This window comes from Phacochoerus africanus, chromosome 4, assembly GCF_016906955.1.
Source record: "Phacochoerus africanus isolate WHEZ1 chromosome 4, ROS_Pafr_v1, whole genome shotgun sequence".
Lineage (NCBI taxonomy): Eukaryota > Metazoa > Chordata > Mammalia > Artiodactyla > Suidae > Phacochoerus > Phacochoerus africanus.
Window position 1 is genome coordinate 140,784,422 of NC_062547.1, and position 21,707 is coordinate 140,806,128.

The following is a 21,707-nucleotide window of genomic DNA, read 5'->3' on the forward strand; positions in this document are numbered from 1 at the left end:
ATCTTCAATTTTTGTTATTAAGATGTGACATAGATAACGTTTGGAGGTTTTATTAAAATTGTATTGGCAGCCATGCCACATAGTTTTTAACAAAAACAGCAGTTCCACTGAGGTTTCTGACAGCAAAGCCATTAATGAACCTCTTATATATTAAAGTAACACATTAAACCTTATAATAAGATTCTTTTGTAGTGAGAGAGTTAAATTAGCAGGTTGTCACTATACTGTGCTCCTGCATTTCTGTTTAATATTTGTTCCATATAAGGGAATCAAAATTATTGTTCTAAAAGTTTAAAACTTAAGGTTGCAGAAAAGATGAGTATGTGACTAAGATGGGGAAAAGGGATAAATCTCACCCTGGTGAATGGGACCCGAGCAAGAGCTTGGCCACATACCTTGCAAAGTAGAAATCGTTTCTGCCTTTTCTTGTCTAATTCATGAGAGCAAGTCCTTTTGACACTCGATAAGAAAGTTATAGATACAGAAGCACGGAGAAAATATGTATCTTCTCAGAAAATAGTTTCCGAGTGGAGATTAATAGCGAAAACTTAAAATTTAATATCTGAAGTTGGAGGCTTTATTTAGTACATTCTGGTAACTAAGTGATTTTTTTTGCCTCTTTCCCTCTCATGCCCTTCATGCTGCAAAAGCTCCTGAGCAAAGCTCTGTCATTTGTTTCTTCTCCACTAACCATTGGTTCCTACCCTTTGCCTGTCCTGCAAATAAATTTTTGTTTTATCCATCTTCCTTAACAGCCCTTTTCTGATAGTTAAATTATAGGTTTTGTTTTTCTCGGAAAAACTAGAAAAATTGCTAAAATACGTTTTTTCTAAACCACCTCTTTGGAGTTCTCATTGTGGCTCAGTGGGTTAAGAATCGAGCGTTGTCTCTGTGAGGATGTGGGTTTGATCCCTGGCCTCACTCAGTGGCTTAAGGATCTGGCGTTGCCACACGGAATTTCTGTGAGCCACAGGTGAGGCCGTAAAAGGGAGGAAAAAAGATCACCGCTTTGGTGATCATATTGCAGCCCTCGCCAGGAATCTGGTGTGGCTGTTCTTGTTGACCATGCTAAATCTGAGCACCTTTCCTGGTTCGAGGGACCCACTGGCATTGGACCCTCCCTTGGCTACACTTCCTGGTATCACCCGTCAGGTTGGTGGCTCTGGCTACGCCTGCCCCCAGCTGTATTGAAGTCCTGCTGGTACTTCTGTGCCAAGCTTGAGGCTCTTTTCTCTACTACATTCTCCATTGCCCTCCTTGTTCTCTGAATATCAGCAGTCTAGGTGGCACCATCCAGTTCACAGGTTTTTGGCATCCTGTCTTTAATGAGTTATTTTTTGAATATTTTAAATTTCATCTCCAACAAACTAAACTCCATATGGTGGAAATTGGATTGTTTAAGGATAGTAAGTGGTGGTGGTGGCGGTGGTACAGGTCACACTTTAGTACAGGTCACATTTCAGTGCTGTGTGCCCAGAATTGTTCCAAGTGCTTCACACATTCCCTTTTCACCTTCAGAGCATGCGTTTGATAGCGTTTTGTCATAATGGTTCCATGACTCGTTTAAGGTCTCACTGGTAGAAAGTGGAGGTTTGAAGCCAACCTGGCTCCAGAGTTCAAGCTCTTGACCACCGTGCAGCACCGAAGGTGTAGTTGAGAGGAATGATGTGTTCGATTGCCAGTGCCGTAAATTACAATTGTAATCCTGCTTGTTCCTTTACTTAGAGCATTTTATTATGAAAATTTTCATACATACATAGAAGCTGGAAAAATGGTACAATGAACAAACCATATATACACACACCTGTTTCTGAGATACCCTGATTGACTTTTTGATAAATTCGCTCTATCACATATTTATCTATCCCTGTATCCATCTTACTGTTTTGATGAATTTCAAAAGTCAGTTGCAGGCACTTGTGTATTTCACCTGTAAACTTTGCTTCATGCATGTCATTAACTAGAGTTCAGTGGTAAATGTTATATATTGAAATGTACAAATTCTAAGTGTATTATTTGATAGGTTTATTAAAAGCACATACTTTGCAACCCAGTCCTCTATCAAGGTAGAGAAAACTCTGTGGTTATCTTTGTGTGAAATATTTGGCTGCCTTGTAGTTCAAATACATGAACTGTGTGTGTGTGTCCCGTATTAAAGCCTATCTTTCTGATTGTCCTGTGTTCTCTTATTAGTTCTTTATTACACTGACCTCATTGGAAGCGGGACCAGCCTCATCTCCTGCCTGGCAGGAGAACACACTCTGAGGTGATGTGGCGAGTGTGGTCATCCTCATTCGCCCTTCCTAGAGCAGTGTGTGCGCAGCTTCTTGATTGGTAACGATTCCTGCGATATGTAGTGTTTCAGATCATTTTCATGAATTAAGTCGACCGCACTCCTGTTAGTTTTCCAATGCAGCATGCTCTCTGCTCAAGTGGCTTTGAGGTTGAGGGGTGCTGCCCTTGAAACCCATCCTTTTTGTTGTTGTTGTTGATAGTCCTCAGATTGGAAAGATTCCTCAGGAGACTCGTCTAAGAGATGAGTGTGGTTTGATAAATATCTTCTCTCTCTGTCAGTCCCTTGGTGACATCACCCAGCCTTGTGACTTTCAGTACCTCTGTTCATTGGCAGTTACCTCAAAATTTATATTTCCAGCCTAGATCTTTACCCTGGATTTCTCATCTCTACTTGCATTTCATCTTTAACACGTCAGAAACGGAATCCGATTCTTTCTCACCACCCCTTTTCCCAGTCTGTACCATCTATACTGTTGTTAATCCCAGTCGACATTAGATCTTGGAATTTAGTTTACATGCTAATTAATAATTCAGAGTAAAGAATATAGCCTTTCATAGGTTTTAGCAAATCCCCAGACCCTCATTCTCTTGTCATTTTATTTTATTTTGTCTTTTTAGGGCTGAACCCATGGCATATGGAGGTCACCAGACTAGGGGTCGAATTGGAGCTCTAGCTGTTGGCCTATGCCACAGCCACAGCCGCAACAATGCCGGCTCCTTAACCCGATGAGCGAGGCTGGGGATCAAACCTGCGTCCTCGAGGATCCTAGTCATATTCGTTTCTGCTGAGCCACGATGGGAACGCCTCTGTCATCATTTTAAACTGAGGACTTACGTGTGTTTTTAAAAATTGACATGAAATATTGGAAGACATAACCTTCATAAAATACAAATAATTATGTGGGGAAGCCATATGATTTGTATTTTAAACAGAAATATTTATTTAATAATTTTTAAAATAATTTACGGTGATGTATTTGGTGGGGAGGTCAACCAAACTTTAGATAAACCCTTTTTCAGTTTGCCCATTTCTTTACCTTCTGTCTGTAATTCATCTCATGTCTAATTCTAATGAGCACAAATTGGGTGTCTAGATGATATCTCTTACACACTGTAATGTCTTGACACTTGAGGAATGCTGCATCAAAAGGAAGACAATTCCTGACCACCTGCTGTTAGGTTTGCACGTAGAGTATAGTTCCACCACAATGAGGAAGGGGGCGCTAGTTGTTGGAAGTCGATGGCAAGTGTCAGGGCTGTTTTGGACTGGGCTCTGGGTGGTGGATTCCCTTTCTTTGTCCCTGCCATTTCAAGGAAGGCCAGGAAGGTCAGTCATAGAAAAGGCAGCATTGTCAGGGTCACTTCTGAACCCAGTTCTTAGTGTCTGCCTCGTATGGCAGTCCTAGCTTGGAGTGCTTGTTTTTTTCTCTGTTTGGAGCAAAAACTATGATAGAACATGCTTTCAAGTCAGGTCAGTGCTTTTGTGGCCAGTTCCATGGAATCCTGACAAAACTGGTACGAAATTTTAGAGCACAGATGCGGGAAGTGAGGATTACTGCCCCTTGTTATCCCGAGAATTCTGGATTCTGAAACGTTGACAGACATGTCCTCTGTAGCCATGTCCTTTATGCCTGGGGTGGACCCCCCCCAACCAGAAAAATAGCTGTAATATTGAAGATGTAACGAGTGTTCAGGATTTTATTTACTCAGAGAGCTGGAGTAAGCGATAGTTATTAAAAGCAAAAAGGGGACTATCCTTAAATGACAGGCGCTGCTTATCATTTGAAAGTAAAAGCATGAGTTCCCACTGTGGTGCAGCGGGATTGGCAGCATCTTGGGAGCCCTGGGACACAGATTTGAACCCTGGCCTGGCACAGTGGGTTAGGGATCTGTTGTTGATACAGCTGTGGCTGAGGCTGCAACTGCAACTTGGGTCTGATCCCAGAGAACTCCATATGCCATAGGGTAGCCAGAAAAGGGGGGGGGGAGATAAAAGCAAAGGCAGTAAACCTTTGGAGTTCCCGTCATGGCTCAGTGGTTAACAAATCCAACTAGGAACCATGAGGTTGTGGGTGCGATCCCTGCCCTTGCTCAGTGGGTTGAGGATCCGGTGTTGCCGTGAGCCGTGGTATAGGTTGCAGACGCAGCTCGGATCCCGCATTGCTGTGGCTCTGGCGTAGGCTGGTGGCTACAGCTCCGATTAGACCCCTAGCCTGGGAACCTTCCTGGGAGCGGCCCAAGGAAATGGCAAAAAGACCAGGGAAAAAAAAAAGGTAGTACAACTTTTTTTTTTTTTTTAAAGGGCTGCACCTGTGGCATAGGGAAGTTCCCAGGCTAGCGGTCGAATTGGAGCTACAGCTGCCAGTCTACACCACAGCAACTTGGGACCTGAGCTACATTAGCGACCTGCACCCACAGCTTACAGCAATGCCGGATCCCCTTCTGAGCAAGGCCAGGGATTGAACCTGCATCCTCCTGGATACTGGTCAGATTTGTTTCCACTTCTCCACAGTGGGAACTCCCAGTAAACATTAATTGATGCTAAAAAAAAGAAAAAAAAAAGTGCAAAATTTTTAGGAGTTTCCGTCATGGCACAGCGAAAATGAATCCAACTAGGAATCGTGAGGTTGCGGGTTTGATCCCTGGCCTCGCTCAGTGGGTTAAGGATCTGGCGCTGCTGTGAGCTGTGGTGTAGGTCACAGACGCAGCTCGGATCTGGCGTTGCTGTGGCTGTGGTGTAGGTCACAGACGCAGCTCGGATCTGGCGTTGCTGTGGCTGTGGTGTAGGTCACAGACGCAGCTTGGATCTGGCGTTGCTGTGGCTGTGGTGTAGGCCAGCACCTTGTAGCTCTGATTAGACCCCAGCGTGAGAACCTCCATATGCCAAGGGCGAGGCCCTAAAAAGCAAAAAACAAACCAAAAAAACTTTATTTAATGCTTAACTCTATACAAAGGGAAGGGTAGACTGAGAAGACAACTCAGATGAATACTTGTATTTCTAATGGTATTTGTTAAATTATATGGATTGTTTTGTAGCTGATTGGCACTTGGTTTTAAACCAAGTATTAAACATAGTATTTTTCAAAGTATGGCTATTTCTCAAAAAGGGCCTGCTTAGCAGTGGATATGTTAGAACTGAATGGTTGCCCTCAATAAGGCAGTTTATTCTTGGGAATTTTGGGAACCTTGAGGACAGGCAGGAATGTGAAAAGGCTTGTCTATGTGCTGGTAGCAGAGGAAAGCCTCAGGTCAGGAGATGTGGGAAAGTGCAGGAAAGTCATGGGTGAAGGAATAGAGAAAGTAATTGGCCTCACTGGAAAAAACAGTGCCAGGAAAGACTGTCTTGACTGAGAAATCTGGGCCCTCACAGCTCCAGGTCCTGAAGTGACCAAATGTGTGTCTTCATTCAGACCAGCTAACTCCGCACAAGCTTTTATTTAATGGAGCGTTTGGTAAGAGGGACATTCGCCACCCACCAGTCATGAAACATTCCCTCTTGAACTGACGGGTTGTCTTTGTCTTAAAATTCTCGTATCTCGAGTTCCCTGGTGGCCTAGCAGTTAAGGATCCAATGTTGTCACTTGTGGTGCAAGTTTGATCCCTGGCCCACGAACTTCTGAATGCTGTGGGCGTGGCCAAAAATAAAAGAAAATTCTCATACCTCCCTTGCTCAAATCTCTCATTGATTCTGGCCAATCTGCCTAGGAACCAAATTTGTCGCAACTAGATGGGCTGCTTCCTAAATTAAATGTGGTGGACCTGACGTACATTTTTGCCTATGCAAAAAACCCATAGTGATCCTTAATTCTCAGTCATGTATTTCGACTTAAAATAAAATTGTCAGGAGCTGAGCTATCAATGAGATTATTTCAAATTCCTTTTGAAAAATAGGGTCTTTTATGGTAATGGATAGTATGTGTTGTCCTGTACAGTTTTATTGAACAGAGAAAGACATTATTTGATTTTTAAGTGACTGTCTTACCCAGAAGGAATTTGGGAATTGGAGATTCTAAATCTTGTGAAATTTAGTCTTGATTCCTAAAGCTAAACCAGAGTAATGTCATGTTTAATGTTAGAGTACATTTGTATAAAGCAGATGAATTGACTCTGAGATAATATGGTCAGTTTTATATCAATATTAGATCTAAAATGTGAATCCAGGCTGTTGGCTTATTAAAAGCTCTCACTAATTATCAGTATTCATCTTTATACTACTCATTAACTTAGCAAGGGAAGTAATACTAAAAAGTAGAGAGAGTTTCAGGAGTTCCCGTCGTGGTGCAGTGGAAACGAATCTGACTAGGAACCGTGAGGTTGCGGGTTCAATCCCTGGCCTTGCTCAGTGAGTTAAGGATCCAGTGTTCCTGTGAGCTGTGGTGTAGGTTGCAGGCTCGGATGTGGCGTTGCTGTGGCTGTGGTGTAGGCTGGTAGCTGTAGCTGTGATTAGATCCCTAGGCTGGGAACCTCCCTATGCAAAGGGTGCGGCTCTAAAAAGACAAAAGACAAAAAAAAATGAGTAGAGAGTTTCAGGGGACAACTCATGGGACTAACATGTCTTTAATGTGATTCTCTTCTCTGCCAGATGGAACTGTCACATCTAGTTCTCCACATTGTTATTGAAAATAGCAAACATTTGTTAAATGTTTACTGTGTCCCAGTGTGTTCTCAGGACCTTACATGTATTAAGTTCCTTTTTTGTTATTATTGCTATTAATTCCATGTTAGGGGTGAGAGATCTAGGGCACAGTGAGCTCAGTGGACCTGTCAAGGGTCGTGGGCCCACGTATGGAGCAGTTCTCTCAATATGGATCTTTATATGTTTCTGTTGAAACCTTGCAGGTTTTGCAGATGAGGTTACAGAATGTGGCTGTATTTATTTATCTTGGCCTGGCCTGGGGCATTTGGGAAGTTCTCAGGCCAGGGCTTCAACCCCTGCCAGAGCAGCACCTGAGCCACTTCAGTGGCAATGCCAGATCCTTCATCTTCTCTGCCACAAGGGAACTCCCAGAATGAGTTTTAAATTTTAAAGAGATAGTTAAATTTCTTGCAGCTATTCAGACCACTGAATGCTTTATCTTTTTAAATGTGTTCCCTCTTTGGAAATTAGTTATCGTCTTATAGATTCTTACCCAAGGAGAACATTTATGATTATCATCTGCATAACTTGAGGATGATGCGTGAAATGTGCTTCTCTTCATTCATGATGTGGTGGAAGATTTTTAAATTTTAAATTGTACTTCTAGCCTAGAAAATTTGTAATGTAATGGGCTAGGAATTTACTGGGTGTCCCTTATGTGGTGGAACACTGTCTGAGGGATCTGATAAGGAGGAAACATTAACTGTTCTTTCATGCAGGCGCATGTTCACCCTTCTGGACTGTAGGCTTCAGTTCTGGGTCACCACAAAGGATAGCTTACCACAAAGCAAGCGTGATGCTTGTGTAGGCTCCTTTCCCATAGTTTTTCTAAGAATCGACATGAAAACCGTGTCTGCCTGTTCCTATAAAACTTTCTTGGAGATACTGTCTGATATGTTTCCTTATTATTTCTACAACTGATTCTATTTTAGAAATAATTCGCAGACCTTTTCATTTGTGTCACCCCCCCCAAAAAAAAAAAAAAAACCAGTGTGCTCTCCTTTTTTTTTTTTGTCTTTTTGCCTTTTCTAGGGCGCACCCGCAGCATGTGGAAGTTCCCAAGCTAGGGGTCCAGTCGGAGCTGCAGCCACCGGCCTACACCAGAGCCACAGCAATATGGGATCCGAGCTGCATCTGGGACCCACACCACAGCTCACGGCAATGCCAGGTCCTTAATCCACCAAGCAAGGCCAGGGATTGAACCCGCAACCTCATGGTTCCTAGTCGGACTTGTCAACCATTACACCACAACCAGAACTCCAAGTGTGCTCTCCTTTATCAGCGGAAAGCTCTTGATTTTGTTCTTTGCCTTATTCATCAGGAAAATCAAGGCCAAGTTGGTGTATTCTAGAAGTAACTGTTTTATTGATTTATTAGGGCTTTCTTCTGAGTGACCCAAAATGGCTTAGGATCTGGTGAAATTTCTAGACTCACACAGTATTTGAAATAGAACTTCAAGAGATTCTTGGATTTTATGAACTGTATCCTGGACCCTTAGAGTTAAGAACCCTTGCTTTTGATCTTTTTACATATGAATGTATTTTGCTAAGTTTCCTTGACTTTATAGAAGTAGGCAGTATATAAATGATAAATACATTGTTTTCAGAGGTTTTTAGTTGCTGAGCAGTTGTCCTCTATGTATTTGTCTTGTAGGCCATGGGAAATGTTTTTATCACAAGAGAAGCTTTTTTTGGTTCTCATTAAGATGAAACACATAAATGGCTGTAAAGGTTTTGTCTGATGATTTTCCAGAGAAAGCAACCTGGAAATGGTGTGTTTGTGTTGGGGGAGGGGGGCAGTATTTTTGGTAGAAATACTGGGGCCCAAAGATGGAGTTCTGTGCACAATCGTGAATGGATGGATAGTCAGTAAAGATAGGGTATTTTTACATCTCTTGACTGTGGTTCTTTGGTAAAGTTTCTTCGTGAAAGTTGTTAAAAAGTTTTGGGGATTGTCTCTGAGGCTACAGTTGTTAAATCTGGTTCCCAAATAAGAGAAGGGCCTTCTTCTCCTGTTGGGAGGCCTTAGAGCCATTGGCCCTTGCTTTCAGTGTTGTTCACAGGGGCTCCTTCATGTTGCCTTTCTAGCCAGGAGGCCCTGAGCTAGAGGAGCTAGCTTTACTCTTGGGCCTCATGTTTAAAGAGATGCTATATTTCAGTTTGTGGCCTTTGCAGAGTAGGATGTTTCATTTGAACTTGCCTGTGGAGATTTCTTGTTGTTCTTTTTTTTTTTTTGCTTTTTAAGGCCACACCCACAGCATATGGAAGTTCCCAGGCTAAGGGTCAAATCAGAGCTGTAACTGCTGGCCTACGCCACAGCCACAGCAACACGGAATCCGAGTCGCATCTGCAACCTACACCATAGCTCATTCACAGCAACGCTGGATCTTTAACCCTCTGAGCAAGGCCATGGATCGAACCTGCGTCCTCATGGATGCTAGTTAAATTCGTTAACCGCTGAAGCACGACGGGAACTCCAGTTTCTTGTCTTGTTTTTTAATGTCCCTTTCACATAGGGCTTCAGGGAGGCTCAAACATCTGTCCCTTAAGAGTGTTCCCAAAACATTGGCTAGCGAGGAGGAGCTCATGCTAAGGGGCTGTGTTGGGAATAGCTATGATTTTCACCTCTCTTTCCCCGCTCTTTGTAAAAGACAATTTGTAGTACATTTTGTCTCTCTAAGGGAGACTTGAGTACCCAGCTGGTTAGATATATTTAAAGAAAGAAAAAAAATCTCTTTAAACAGACCTTGAAGAATTCTATTATAAATCTGAGTGGGAACCTGAGAATGCTGTGGCATACAGGCAAAACTAATTAAAATAACTGATAAAGAAATCAGATGTAGCCTTACATGGGATTTTTCAAGATTAAAATGTTACAGTAATTATGCTCATAAGCTCTGCTTTTAACTCCATACGGGATAGGAACCCATTCCTTTGTGTAACCTGAGACCTGGGCCCTCTAGTGCATACTGGATGAGTCTGACAGCAAAATTTTGTTCTGTGCTTCCTGGGTCTGCTCTAGTTACTGCTGAGGTTCCTTAGCCTGTTTGATTCCTCTATCCCTGGCTGTTGGGAATAGCCTTGTTTCTTCCTGCCTGTCTGGTTCTGCTGCCCTGCTCCTGGCCTGGAGAAGCAGTAAGGCCATTCTGGCAAGTATGTTGACCTGTGGCAGCCAACTCTCAAGGCCAGGGAAGTTTCTGCCCCCAGAGCTACCCAGGCAAAACATCCTGTCCTGGGGATGTTAATCCAGGCCAAGCAAGGGACGCTAGGTACTTACCTGAGCTGCTGTCTGGGTTAGAGTGGGTCATGGAGGGATGGGTCCTAGAGATCTCGGTATGGGCAGCACCTGTGGCCCTCCCTTCCAGGAGTGGTGTGCAGGGTACTGGTAGGATCTATCCCAACAGACCCCTGAGATAGAGGCCAGGTAGCTGTTCGCTGGGTATAGGCAGTTGAGTACTTTTCCAAGCTCCCCAGGTTACGCCGGCAGGCTGCTGTTGGGGAGGGTGGGGGGTGGCCGCCAGCCGTAGGTCCTGAGAGCCCCACAGACAGCTGCTTGTCTTCTTGCTAAGGCTCGTGACAGAGCAGCTTCTTACTGCATGACTGCAGTTCACTGGCAGGGTGGCTTTGTAGCCAGCCCTCCCCCCGCCCTCTTGCCTTCCTGGTCTGGTTTGGCCTGTCTCTGGAGGAGGACAGGTGATGGTTAGCGGCCCTTCCTCAACTGGCACACTCGGCGCTGTAGCATCGTGGAGTACATGGTACAGAACAGCTGTTCCTAAATGAATTTTCAATTTCACATATCAAAATTGATAGGTTACCAAGGAAAAGCTTAAAAAAAAGACATTCACTTTTCACAGTATACACAATTTTAATAACAAAACTTTTCTGTACACTGCACTTTGTTATACCCTCCCACCCCCGTATAATAGTATTTTCTTCCCACCCTCCCAACCCACTTGCCCACCTCCCACTCCCCACCCCCCCCAAAATGGCTCTTAAGGTGATTGAACACAATGTGTTTGGACTGTACTTTGAGTTTCCATTTTCGGTGTTGATAGGAAGGTTCATTAAACATTCCATAGAGCAGGCTTTTAAAAAATTGCCAAGGAAGAATATGGTTAATTGAAGGAGTAGCAAACATTGTCATATGTTTGCATGTATGAAAGCTTAAACAGTCCTTTACTATTTGATTTTGGCTTTAAAAATTATTCAAGTACTACGAGTTTGCCCTAGGTTAGTAACAGAAATATTTAATTATCTATGGGTGGCCTTATCACTTTTATCTTTTGTCCTTTTCTGGTTGAAGCATTTTAACCAATTAGATATGAAAAGCATATCCGAAAACAGACTTTAGAGACAGATCTGTCACTGTATTGCTTTATTAGAAAAATGATCATGTAAGTCATGTTCTAAAAATAATACTTCAAAATTTCGTACTGATATCCACACTTTAGAGAGAACAGGGCATTTAAAGCATCCTCCCCCCGCCCCCCATAGCTGTGTAGGAAGTATGCCTTGAGAAAATGATATGCCTGCTTTGAGTTTTAGGATTAAGACCTAGTGCTACATAGGGCTCTTTGTTACTGGAAAGGTGGAGTCTTAACTCTTGGTGACTAGCATTAGATTAAGCAGATGGATTTTAATAATTAGTGCAGTTGGGAAGTTCAGTCAATTCCATTCATTGCATTGGTACGGAAATTAACTTAGTCACATTAAGAAATTACATGTGTTAGTGCAGATTTTTGGCTTAAAAAATTAGTAACTTGGCTGTTCGATGTTGGCAGTGGGTATTCTCTGAGTTGTGTGTGGATTTGCAAATGTTTCGGCCCACTCTCATTTCAGATAGGTGATTGAAATCCCTGGCAAGCCACGGAAATGAATATAAATGATTTCAGACTAGCTCTTGGTTACTAAGTGGGTACCGTAGCATAGCCTTCTTTAGCTTCCTTTTTCCAGAGAGATTTAATTATTTTTCTGGCTCTTAAGTAGTCATTTTCCTCAAACCTTGAAAATGTAAAGGGGGGGGGGGGTTGTTGAAGAGGATAAAATGACACCAAATCCCAAAAGGCCTGACATTATATTACCAGCATCTGCAGTGTAGTTGTGATGCTCTTCCCCGGAGCCAGTTGATAAAGGGAGCACACATGACTAACAGCTCCGTCTTCAAACCTGTACTGACACCAGAACACAAACAGATCAAAATTAAAGGAATCCTGCCTTCTCTAGGCAATTGAAAGGGGAAGTTTGCTCTTTAAATGAAAAAGGAAAATGCCATTTGGCACTGTTACGTGCTTTTCTCAGAGAGCACTACCCAAAAAATGAAGGGCCAAAACAATCTGTTATTTTTCACCTGGAAAGTATGCCTTGGTGGCCTTGGCTGTGCTGTTCCCCTGAAGTACTAAATGGCTTGCTTTTCCAATGAATTTTTTTTACAGATATTAAGAGTGTTGCCAGTTGATGGTCCCTTTTACTAACTGTAATCTTTAGGATTAATGTGCAAATTCCTGGCCAATATTTCTCACCTTTCTGCTCACAGTTTCAATTAATTTGGGGTTGTGGTTGAAATGATGGAAACTGCTTCTCTGCTGTCCTTCAGGGCTAGTGGAATCTTGTGTGTCTAAGACACAGTTGGATTGTGACAAAGCTGTTCTCTGACAAATGGCCATGGTTACCCTGATAAATGGGTTGGTAAGTTTGAGCTTGTGGAGCTCTCATTTGGAATGGGGGGGCTTCAGATCCAGCTGTTCCGTAAGAAAGCTGTGAGCTGTGCTCTGTGCTGTAAAATCAGCTTCTGTCCAGCCCAGGCAGGCCCGGGGTCTGCTTGAACAGAGATGAGATGTTCACTGCTCGGGATCAGCTGAGATGGGCTGAGACTTTGCCAGACTAACCTACTCACCTTAGAAAAATGTAAAGAGCACATTTTTATCATGGTTTTTTATCTCGTCTGCTTTTCGCTGAGACACATTTCCTTCGAAATCTAAGTGGACATCTCTATCTTAGTATTAAATCTCACGGGTTATACTGTAATCTTAACATGTTTCCAGTTCAGTCCTAGGAAGCCTTGAATGAAGCATGTTATGGTATGTAAAAGATAACTTTTTTTTTATGGTAGAGGTTTTCTCTAAGAATCTATGCCTTTTTCCTCATCAGCAAATGTCAGTTGTAAAAATGCTCATTCTTCTAAAAATCAAGTCAGTAGTATAATTTCACGGTTTTTGCTCTTACATACATGGAACTGTGGGAAAATGATGAATTCTGGATGAATTGGTAACTTGCATCTAAATCCTTAATATGTAATAGTTTCTCCGGAGAAAACATAATTGAAGAAACCAAGTACTTGGGGCACTTTTCTCCCTAAAAAGCGTGGCATCACCGTCATTTGTAATGACTGAATGTCTCGTGTCAATGCTGGAGACCCTCCCCACTCTCCCCCTTCCACTGCAGGTCCCAGGGCCGTTCCTTGTTTGATGCAGATCTAGTACAGTTACCCGTTTGCCTCCTCGCGGCTGCCTTTTAACTTTAATGTAACCCTTTTCAGCGAGAGGCAGGGTGCAGAACGCTGCCTTTCCCTTTCATCCCCGAGCCGCCTGCGCCGTCTTCGAGTGGCCACCCTGTGGCTGCGCAGACATGTGGAGGGTCCTGCCTTCCCTCCGCCTAGAAGGACCTGCTCTTACAGTGTGAACAGCTGGAAAAAGGTCGTAATTGAGCATACGATGTGTAGAGAGTGGTTTTAAAATACATTCTAACGAGAATCAGTGTTATGCCTGTTGCTAGCCAGTTATTTTTAATTTGGCTCCTTGAGACTTGCGGGTTAGGAAGAGGCAGGAGAAAGGTGTAAACCCCTGTGTCAAGGCATCTTTGATCATGATAGTTGAGGGAGGTAAGGAGAGAAGGGAGAGAGAGAGAGAGAGAGAGAGAGAGAGAGAGACGGACAGAGTCGGGAGAGGGAGAGAGAGACAGGGAGGTTGCGTTTGTGTGTGTGCTTTCAAACTAGAGGGAGCAGCTGGTCACAGGATCGTTAAATTGACTCAGTTTCTATCTTTTCTCTCCAAAATGATTTCTAAATCTTTTCTTCACATATAAATGTAAATATAAGATTTAGTAAAGTAATTAGTAAATTGGTAATTTAATGCTAGTTTAAATTGTCTAAATGCCACAAAAAGCAACATGTCCATTATAAGTAAACTAGAGATGTATGATAGGAAGTCAGTGTAATTATTTAGCATTGATTTCTTTGTAATGAGACCTTTGCACAATCACTTGGATTCGATGTTTACATGTATTAAAGAGTCACTCAGCTTATTAGAATTACATAAAAGGGTTCTGGCTTCATGGTGTGGACTTTGATTAATATCTACTAACCCAGGCAAAAATTCTGAAAGGAGAGTATTTGATATTGACCAGTCTTCAGCATACAGGAAATTCTACTCCCCACACTGGCAGTAAATTGTAGGTTTGAATAAATCATACAAGGGAACTTTGCTAAGTCTTTTTAAGCAGCAAGCCAGTTGTAGTTCTTGGGGTGGAGAGTAATGATCAAACAAGTATTGGTCCATATCTCTTTCAGCTCAATAGCTTCTTTCCAAATGGTTTTCAGTAGAAAAGAATAGCATGTGGAGACCTTAGTGTAAATGTTTACACACAACAGTATATAATTACATACATGAAATGCCTTATTTTGAAGTAAGCGTTTTTAGACTTTGCGACAAGAGTGCAAATTAATGTGAGCATTGCTTCATTTAACACTTAGAATGTGGTCTCATTTAAAAAAAATTAAAAATACTTCAACACGTCAAAAACTTAAGTCTCCACTTGGTTTGAGAAAATTAGGCTTAATGTCACCATTGGTAAAAATTAGATATGTATTTAGCCCCTACTATGTAAAATAGGTTACTTATCTGATGTAATTTGGGAGGACGGGTAGATATTATACTTCACATTCTTTGTATGGCAGCTGTTGACACTTGCACTGTCCGTAACCATTAATGATGATGAAGGGTCCTTCATGGGTGGGTTCATATTCACTGTATGGTCCTTGGTCTGACATGTTTGACATGTGAAGTCGTGTTTGGGATCGGAGCTGCCTGTGGTTCTGAATCATTGAACACTGCCTAATTCTTCTTAAAGTGGGAGGGCAGCACTTCCTGGAGATGAACACTATAAAAATAATAAAAAAGAAAGAAAACAATAAAGCCATTGTTCCTGTAATTACCCGCTGAGTGAAGATAGCATTGTCTGGTTCGGGAAAGTGTTCTTCAGTAGTAACTGCTATGCCTGCAGTAGTTGGGATCTCTTTGTCTCCCACATGGTAACTGGATGAGCTTATTCGTTTTGTATATTCAGTGGTTGGATCTTTATAAGTGGTAGCCATGGCAGTGACGGTGGTTGATAAATTCCAGCAGAGCTGAAAGCCATGCACTGCATCTAGTATATCCTCTCCTTGGGTGTGGTCAGGGCTGTGACAGAGGATGGAATGCTCCCACCGACCTTGGAAACTGCCCAGCCAGGAGGCCAAAGCACATATTCGAGGGCTGCATTCCCACAGATTGCCAGAGAGGCCGACGGTGGTCAGGGATGTCAGGGAGTTGAAGATCTTGGCATCGAGGCTGTTTAACTTGTTGTTATCCATGAGCAGTATTTTAAGATTAGGCATCGTTTCAAACACTGTCGAGTCGATGGCTTTTATTTCATTTCCGGTCAGGTCTAGCTTTTCTAAAGTGCCCCAGGTCCACTCCATCCCACAGGTCAGGTTGCTAATTTTGTTCCACTGTAAGAAGAGAGTGTGCAGACTGCTGAGCCGTAGGAAATGAGCAAAATTAATCTTGGTCAGCTGGTTGTGCTCTAGGTGAAGCTCTCTCAATTTGATTAATCCCGCAAATCCATTGCGAGCCAAACTTCGCAAACGGTTCGTGCTCAAATCCAGAAACTCCAGACTACGACAGTCCCAGAACAGGCGCACTGGGATAGTCCGCAGGGAGTTGGACCGTAAATGCAAGGTCTGCAGCTTGCGGAGGCCGTAGAAGAGCTCCGGGTGCAGAGATGACAGCTGATTAAAAGACAGGTCCAAATTGTGCAGGTTAATCAGTTGGGTAAAAGTTGTGTTTGGCAAATAAAATATTTTGTTGGAACTCAAGATTAATTCCTTAAGTTTATAGAGTCCTTGAAAAGCATCTTCTTTCACTGTTGATATTTGATTGTGGTCTAAGTGGAGCCAGGTGAGTTGACTGAAGCTGGCAAATTGATCCCTTTCGAGCTCTGTGATGTGATTGTGCCTCAGGGACAGGCCCAGAGAGCCCTTGTCTGTGGTGTTTGGCACTGAGTGGAAGCCCTGAGAGTCGCAGTAGAAGAGCAGCTTCTCACAGCGGCATTTGGGTGGACACGCCATACCCAGGGCAGGCAACATTTTTAAAACCATACTCATTGCATATATTGCTGCCAGCATAGGGGCCCCTAATGGCCACTTGAAATGTAAGCCTGCAGAATACAATTTAAGGAAAACAAGAAGACAGGATATTTTTCAGCAGAACGTATGGGCTATTAACACAACAGCAATAGCAACAGACCATGATGGCAAAAGATTTCACCACATATAACCTATTTTTTCCTTCGCTCCAGAAGAACTAACCTTGTTCGTTTGACTAGAACAAAACTTAAACCATTAAGAAGGAAGATAAAACGTGTCCTGTCATCAGCAATATATGCTTCTACCTAAACCTCAAAATCCAAAAATGTGGCGGTGATTTCCCTCAGAATGTGAATTCAGTGGCTTATTTTAGAAGCCTGATCCCTTGCTGACTGTACAAGACACATAAATACATGGACTTACCCATTCTTCTGAGCACATTGGAGGCTGCATTCAGTCGCGGTTGTCAGACTCAACGCAGTGAGTCTGTAAAAGGCTCTAACATGCAGGAGCCTTTGACCAGTTTCCTGTGTGCTGTGTCCCAGGCTTTCCGAGTGAAATTGAAGCCGCCAGCGTGAGTTGTTTTTTCCTTAGGAGATTCCTCTCGAAAGCATTGGTTTCATTTTCGGCGACCACTCTGATCCCCTCAGTCAGTTTTGAATGTAAGGTATTAATCTCGTCCTCCTCGGACTGCTCAGCTGGTCCATCAAAGCTTCAGGCTGTCCTTTCCGCAGCCCTTAGTTCTCCCGGTCTTAACTTGTTGATGGCAGATGGGCGGCTTGTTGCAGAGAAGAGCTCCTGGAGCAGCATGAGTGCATTTACTGAAAAGCTTTTCCGAGAAACGGCACAAGAATGGATTTGCTTATGTGCTGCGACCACACAGAACTGTATATAGGCTGACGTCACCGGGTGACGTGTCTTTTGTTTGGGTTTTCCAGAAGCTTTACTGTTATAAAGCACTGTGCTTTGTAACAGCATCGGGGTCGCTGCAAGACCCCCTGATTATAATAAAGCGAGAAAGAAGAACTCCTGACTTAAAAACATGGTATTCCTTCAGTGTAGGAGGCAGCAGTGAGGTTGTAATAAAGGCTGCATTCAAGAAGACCCGTCTGAACAGTGAGTTGGGTTAGCAGAGTGATGATTTTTTAATGCTTGGGAGAGCCAGTGTTAGACTGCCGATTCTGCATAGAGAGATCATCTAAATGGCCAGGAGCCTGCACGATTTATGAAGTGCTGATCTCACAGCAGCCTGTGCAAGTGCCTGCTGCTCTGGTAGTTTTGGAAAGCTGTTCAATCACCTTGTTGTCATGCTTGGTTAAAATAGAAGTATGACTGTGATTTGCTTCAGATGTGTTGGTAAACCAGCTTAAGTGGGCTTGACTTCTTTGTCATTAAGAGTTGAACATCATAAACCAAGAATAAAGGGGAAAAAATGTTGGAAAACAAAGTGTTTGGGTATTATGCCCTTTGAGAATTTGAGGAGAAAGCGAATTAAGGAGAAAACCTCCTTCTCTGTCCTGTTTTATAGTAGTGTGATCACAGTGTCAATTGAGAAATATTGCTGATTGGATCCTTGGATGTCTTTGTAGGAGAAGAGGATAGAGAGTCATTTAACATTGCATGCCTTAAGTATTGGCAGTGAACAGAAAGGCTTCAGCGCAAGTGATATAGCATGGCCGGCTTCTGACATGATCCCTTGTATTTACTCAGAATTTCACCTACTCTTCAGCTAAAAGGCTCAACTGATGCTGGGCTTGAGGCATTGTGGCCTTCAAACAATAGAGCATTTGCACACTTAATAGCGCCTCCTGGCACACTTAAGAACTGACTTTGAGTCTCATAGTCACTGTTGTTGTAATCGCTCTTGGGAATATAAAAAGTCACTCAAGTTTTGGAATAGAATTTTCGCTTTGGCTGTTCTTACTTGACCTTATACCATCTTCTCCCTGTTGAATGGTATCACTTTACAGAGTTCGATTATGAATATACACCTCCATGTGTATGGTATAAACATTAGAAATATTTATGGGAGTTCCCATTTTGGCTCAGTGAGGTAAGAACCCAACAGAGTATAGGTGAGTATGCGGGTTCCATCCCTGGCCTCGCTCAGTGCATTAAGGATCTGGCATTGCTGCAAATTGTGGTGCGGAGCTATGGCTGTGGCGTAGGCCGGCAGCTATAGCTCCGATTTGACCCCTAACCTGGGAACTTCCCTGTGCCACAGGTACAGCTGTAAAGATAAGGGAAAAAAATATTTCTAGTGTGAGTCAGGGTCGTGTTTTCATTCAGGCCTGACAAAGGTAAGGCCTTCTACACACCTGACCTTACTGATTTGGCCTCCCATGCCACTTCTCCCCGACCATTGGCACTTGTCCTCAGCAGGTCTTAGACCTGAAGGCAGAAGCCTGAGAAGTGCCCATGGTGTCTGTGAAACCAGATCATCAGCCTGTCGGCTTCCAGGGCCTCTATCCCAACGGGCAAATCTGAGACGTCATTGTCCGCGAGGGATGTGGTTTCCGCGTGGGAGTGCGGACCAGAGTGAGGGCCGGAAGACTCCAAGGTGCCTTCCTCAGGCCTCTGCGGAAAGGGCGGCAACTGCACGTGTGTAGTTTGGCTCCTCCGAGAAGCAGCTTCCAAGATGGGATTAGAAGTCTAAGTATTTTATTGAGGAAGATGCCTGGGATGTGTCAAGGGGCAGAAAAGACAAGAGGACTATTCCTAGGTCTGGTGGAATCTAAAGAGCACGTGGTACGTGCTCCTTGTGCATTTTTCTGTGGATGAGGTTTAGTCAGAGTCTTGCAGGGTCTGTGACCCCAGGCTTCAGGGTGACTCTTCTCTAGGAACTCTCTCCCAAAACTTCCAACCAGGGGACTCTGGTCAGGGGGGTCACTTTAAATTTTTCGAAAAGGAAAAGAAGCCCTTGGGATCCTCTAAATGCTCTTCCTGAAGTTAGCCACCCTCTGATGAAAAAACCTTGGCAAGGCAGGAGGAGGTGGATTAAAAATTCTTCCCTGAAGTAACCGCTTTAGATCCGTGTGGAGAAAAGCATTAGAATCAATTGGATTAGAGCAACCATGATTAGGAATGAGTTGTATGTGAGAATTTAGAAGGAAAAGCATTTCCTTCCTGTTAGACTCTTGATTCCTTGCTGCTCTCTAGTCTGCTTGGCCTATTTCTTATATACTAACAAATGGAAAATCCTTAAATTATCCCAGTGCTATTATGACAGATTTGTGGGCAAGGAAAATTACGCACAAAAGCAGCAGTGCCGTCAAGGGTAATTATTTTTTGATGTATCTGGAGAAGTGGGCAGTGATCAGTACCCAGAGAGCCCAGTCCGTCTGGCCACCAGCCGTCTTGCCCTCTCTTTGGGTTCCGAAGGGTTAGGCTGTGGAATCAAGGAAGACCTGCTGTGTGTCTTAAAATTGGTGGAGCATACAGTTGCCATGGATGGAATTCTGTATCATTTAAAGAAATCTTTTATCTTTAGCTAAAAGGACTAAAAAGGAAGCCATATTCTTCCTGCATTTAGCCTTTTCTTGGTTTCATTTTACAGCAGCTTTATTCTGCATGCATATGGCTTTGACTTAATTAAAGTGGCAGTACAACCTCTGGAAGTGCTCTCCACATCGTCTGTTTCAGTTTTCACTGCTCTGGTTCTTCAGGACAAGGCGAAGGAGGAGTAAGATCTAACCGTCTGTTCTCTCTGTAAATGGTTTTAAACAAATTAAGCGAGTCACATGGCAGGGTTTAGGTGTTATAGCTATCTGCATTACTCTAGTGAAAGTGTGCTTTTAAAATATATTACTAACTAGAGAGAAATACTTCCCCACTTAGAGAAGCCGATGTATGGGTATATCCATGAAAGCTTCTATTCTTTTGTGGTAGAGAGGGGGCTTGACTTTGTCTTATGCTAAAAAAGTCAAATGTTTCTTTAGTCATGCCCACCTCCCCAGATTTTAATACCCCAACACCCAGAGGTGTTGTACAGGCAGAGGCGCTCTGGAGAAAAACGTCAGTGCTGCCAGTTCTCCTCCTCACTCTCTGGAGGATCTCCTGCATGTTTATCAAAAGCCTTAGCTCCTTTTAGGGTTGACATCCTGGGTTCTGTGTGTCTGATGTATCCCTCCTAAGACGCTTTTAGGTTCTTGGTTGGCAGACTACGTACTTGGACTTAGCCGTAGCCCTTTTTGGAGGCAGGAGGGGAAAGAGGATGGGAGAAGACTGATCAATCCTACGGCTGTTCACTGCTTTCAAACATGTATGTATTTGGAGGGAAAGATTGCCTGTTCTTTTACATTTTTCATTTGCTCTTTAAAAACTACTAAACATTAGCCTGTTATCTTACCAAGAAACAGAACCTATCTGACAGAGGCAGATAGAGTATGTAAGGATTGCTGCCTTTTCCAATCTGTCGTGTTCCCGATTAGCTGAAGAGTAGTTGGTTGTCCCAGGTAGAGCCAGAAGATGGACAGCATTTAGAATTCCAGATTCTTAGAGTCTGGGTGAGGTCACAGGGGACCACTGTTAAGTGTAATTAAGTGTCTGTGTTGCTGGGAATCTTTCCTTTCAAAAGTCTTTTAAGAAGTAGATCGTCCACATGAGGCCAGCAGAAGCCCCATTTTTGACTGGATCCTTGTTCCTGTTCTTACCCTCCATTGGGTTTGATTTTTACCTATTTTTTTTGTCTTTTGTCTTTTTTGTTGTTGTTGTTGTTGTTGCTATTTCTTGGGCCGCTCCCGCGGCATATGGAGGTTCCCAGGCTAGGGGTTGAATCGGAGCTGTAGCCACCGGCCTACGCCAGAGCCACAGCAACGCGGGATCCGAGCCGCGTCTGCAACCTACACCACAGCTCACGGCAACGCCGGATCGTTAACCCACTGAGCAAGGGCAGGGACTGAACCCGCAACCTCATGGTTCCTAGTCGGATTCGGTAACCACTGCGCCTCGACGGGAACTCCTTTTTTTTTTTTTTAACCTATTTTTTTTTGTCTTTTGTCTTTTTTTTGTTGTTGTTGTTGTTGTTGCTATTTGGGTTTGATTTTTAGAAGTCCCTTCATTGTCTTTAGTAAACATGACTGAGGAAGCAGTAGTAGAAAGGAGCCACGGTTCCACTAGAGATGGTGAGTTATGTTTCTTTTGATGCTACAACCTATAAAGTTTGGGGATTTCTCCTTCGAGTTTTGCAGGCATGTACTTTTTGGCAGTTGTTGCTCTTGCGAGGTGGCAGAACTAGGATTGTGTGATAGTGGAATTCTGTTGTAGTAGCATCATATTCTCTGCCCAGGGCTAGAAAATCACCCTTGGGTAATGCATCTTAAGTAAGGGAAAATCTTACTCAAGTTTAAGGCAGAGATCTTTTTTTGGGGGGGGGGGG

At 43.3% G+C, this 21,707-nt stretch overlaps 2 protein-coding genes across 3 annotated transcripts in view; one reads left to right on the forward strand and one right to left on the reverse strand.

The window, feature by feature from the left end:
- Positions 1-21,707, forward strand: part of CTNNA1 (catenin alpha 1) — a 187,816-nt gene that overhangs the window by 108,573 nt on the left and 57,536 nt on the right. The window contains exon 1 of one of the 2 annotated variants that reach the window (XM_047778742.1): positions 20,540-20,591. The exons of the other annotated variant lie outside the window; for it this stretch is intronic. The gene's annotated coding sequence lies outside the window, so the exon portion shown is untranslated. Of the gene's footprint in view, positions 1-20,539; positions 20,592-21,707 lie in introns of those variants that run through there. 2 annotated transcript variants of the gene reach the window in all.
- LRRTM2 (leucine rich repeat transmembrane neuronal 2) lies at positions 14,722-16,396 on the reverse strand. The gene has a single exon (XM_047778743.1). The coding sequence runs from the start codon at positions 16,367-16,369 to the stop codon at positions 14,855-14,857; it is 1,515 nt and encodes a 504-aa protein (XP_047634699.1). The 5' UTR covers positions 16,370-16,396; the 3' UTR covers positions 14,722-14,854.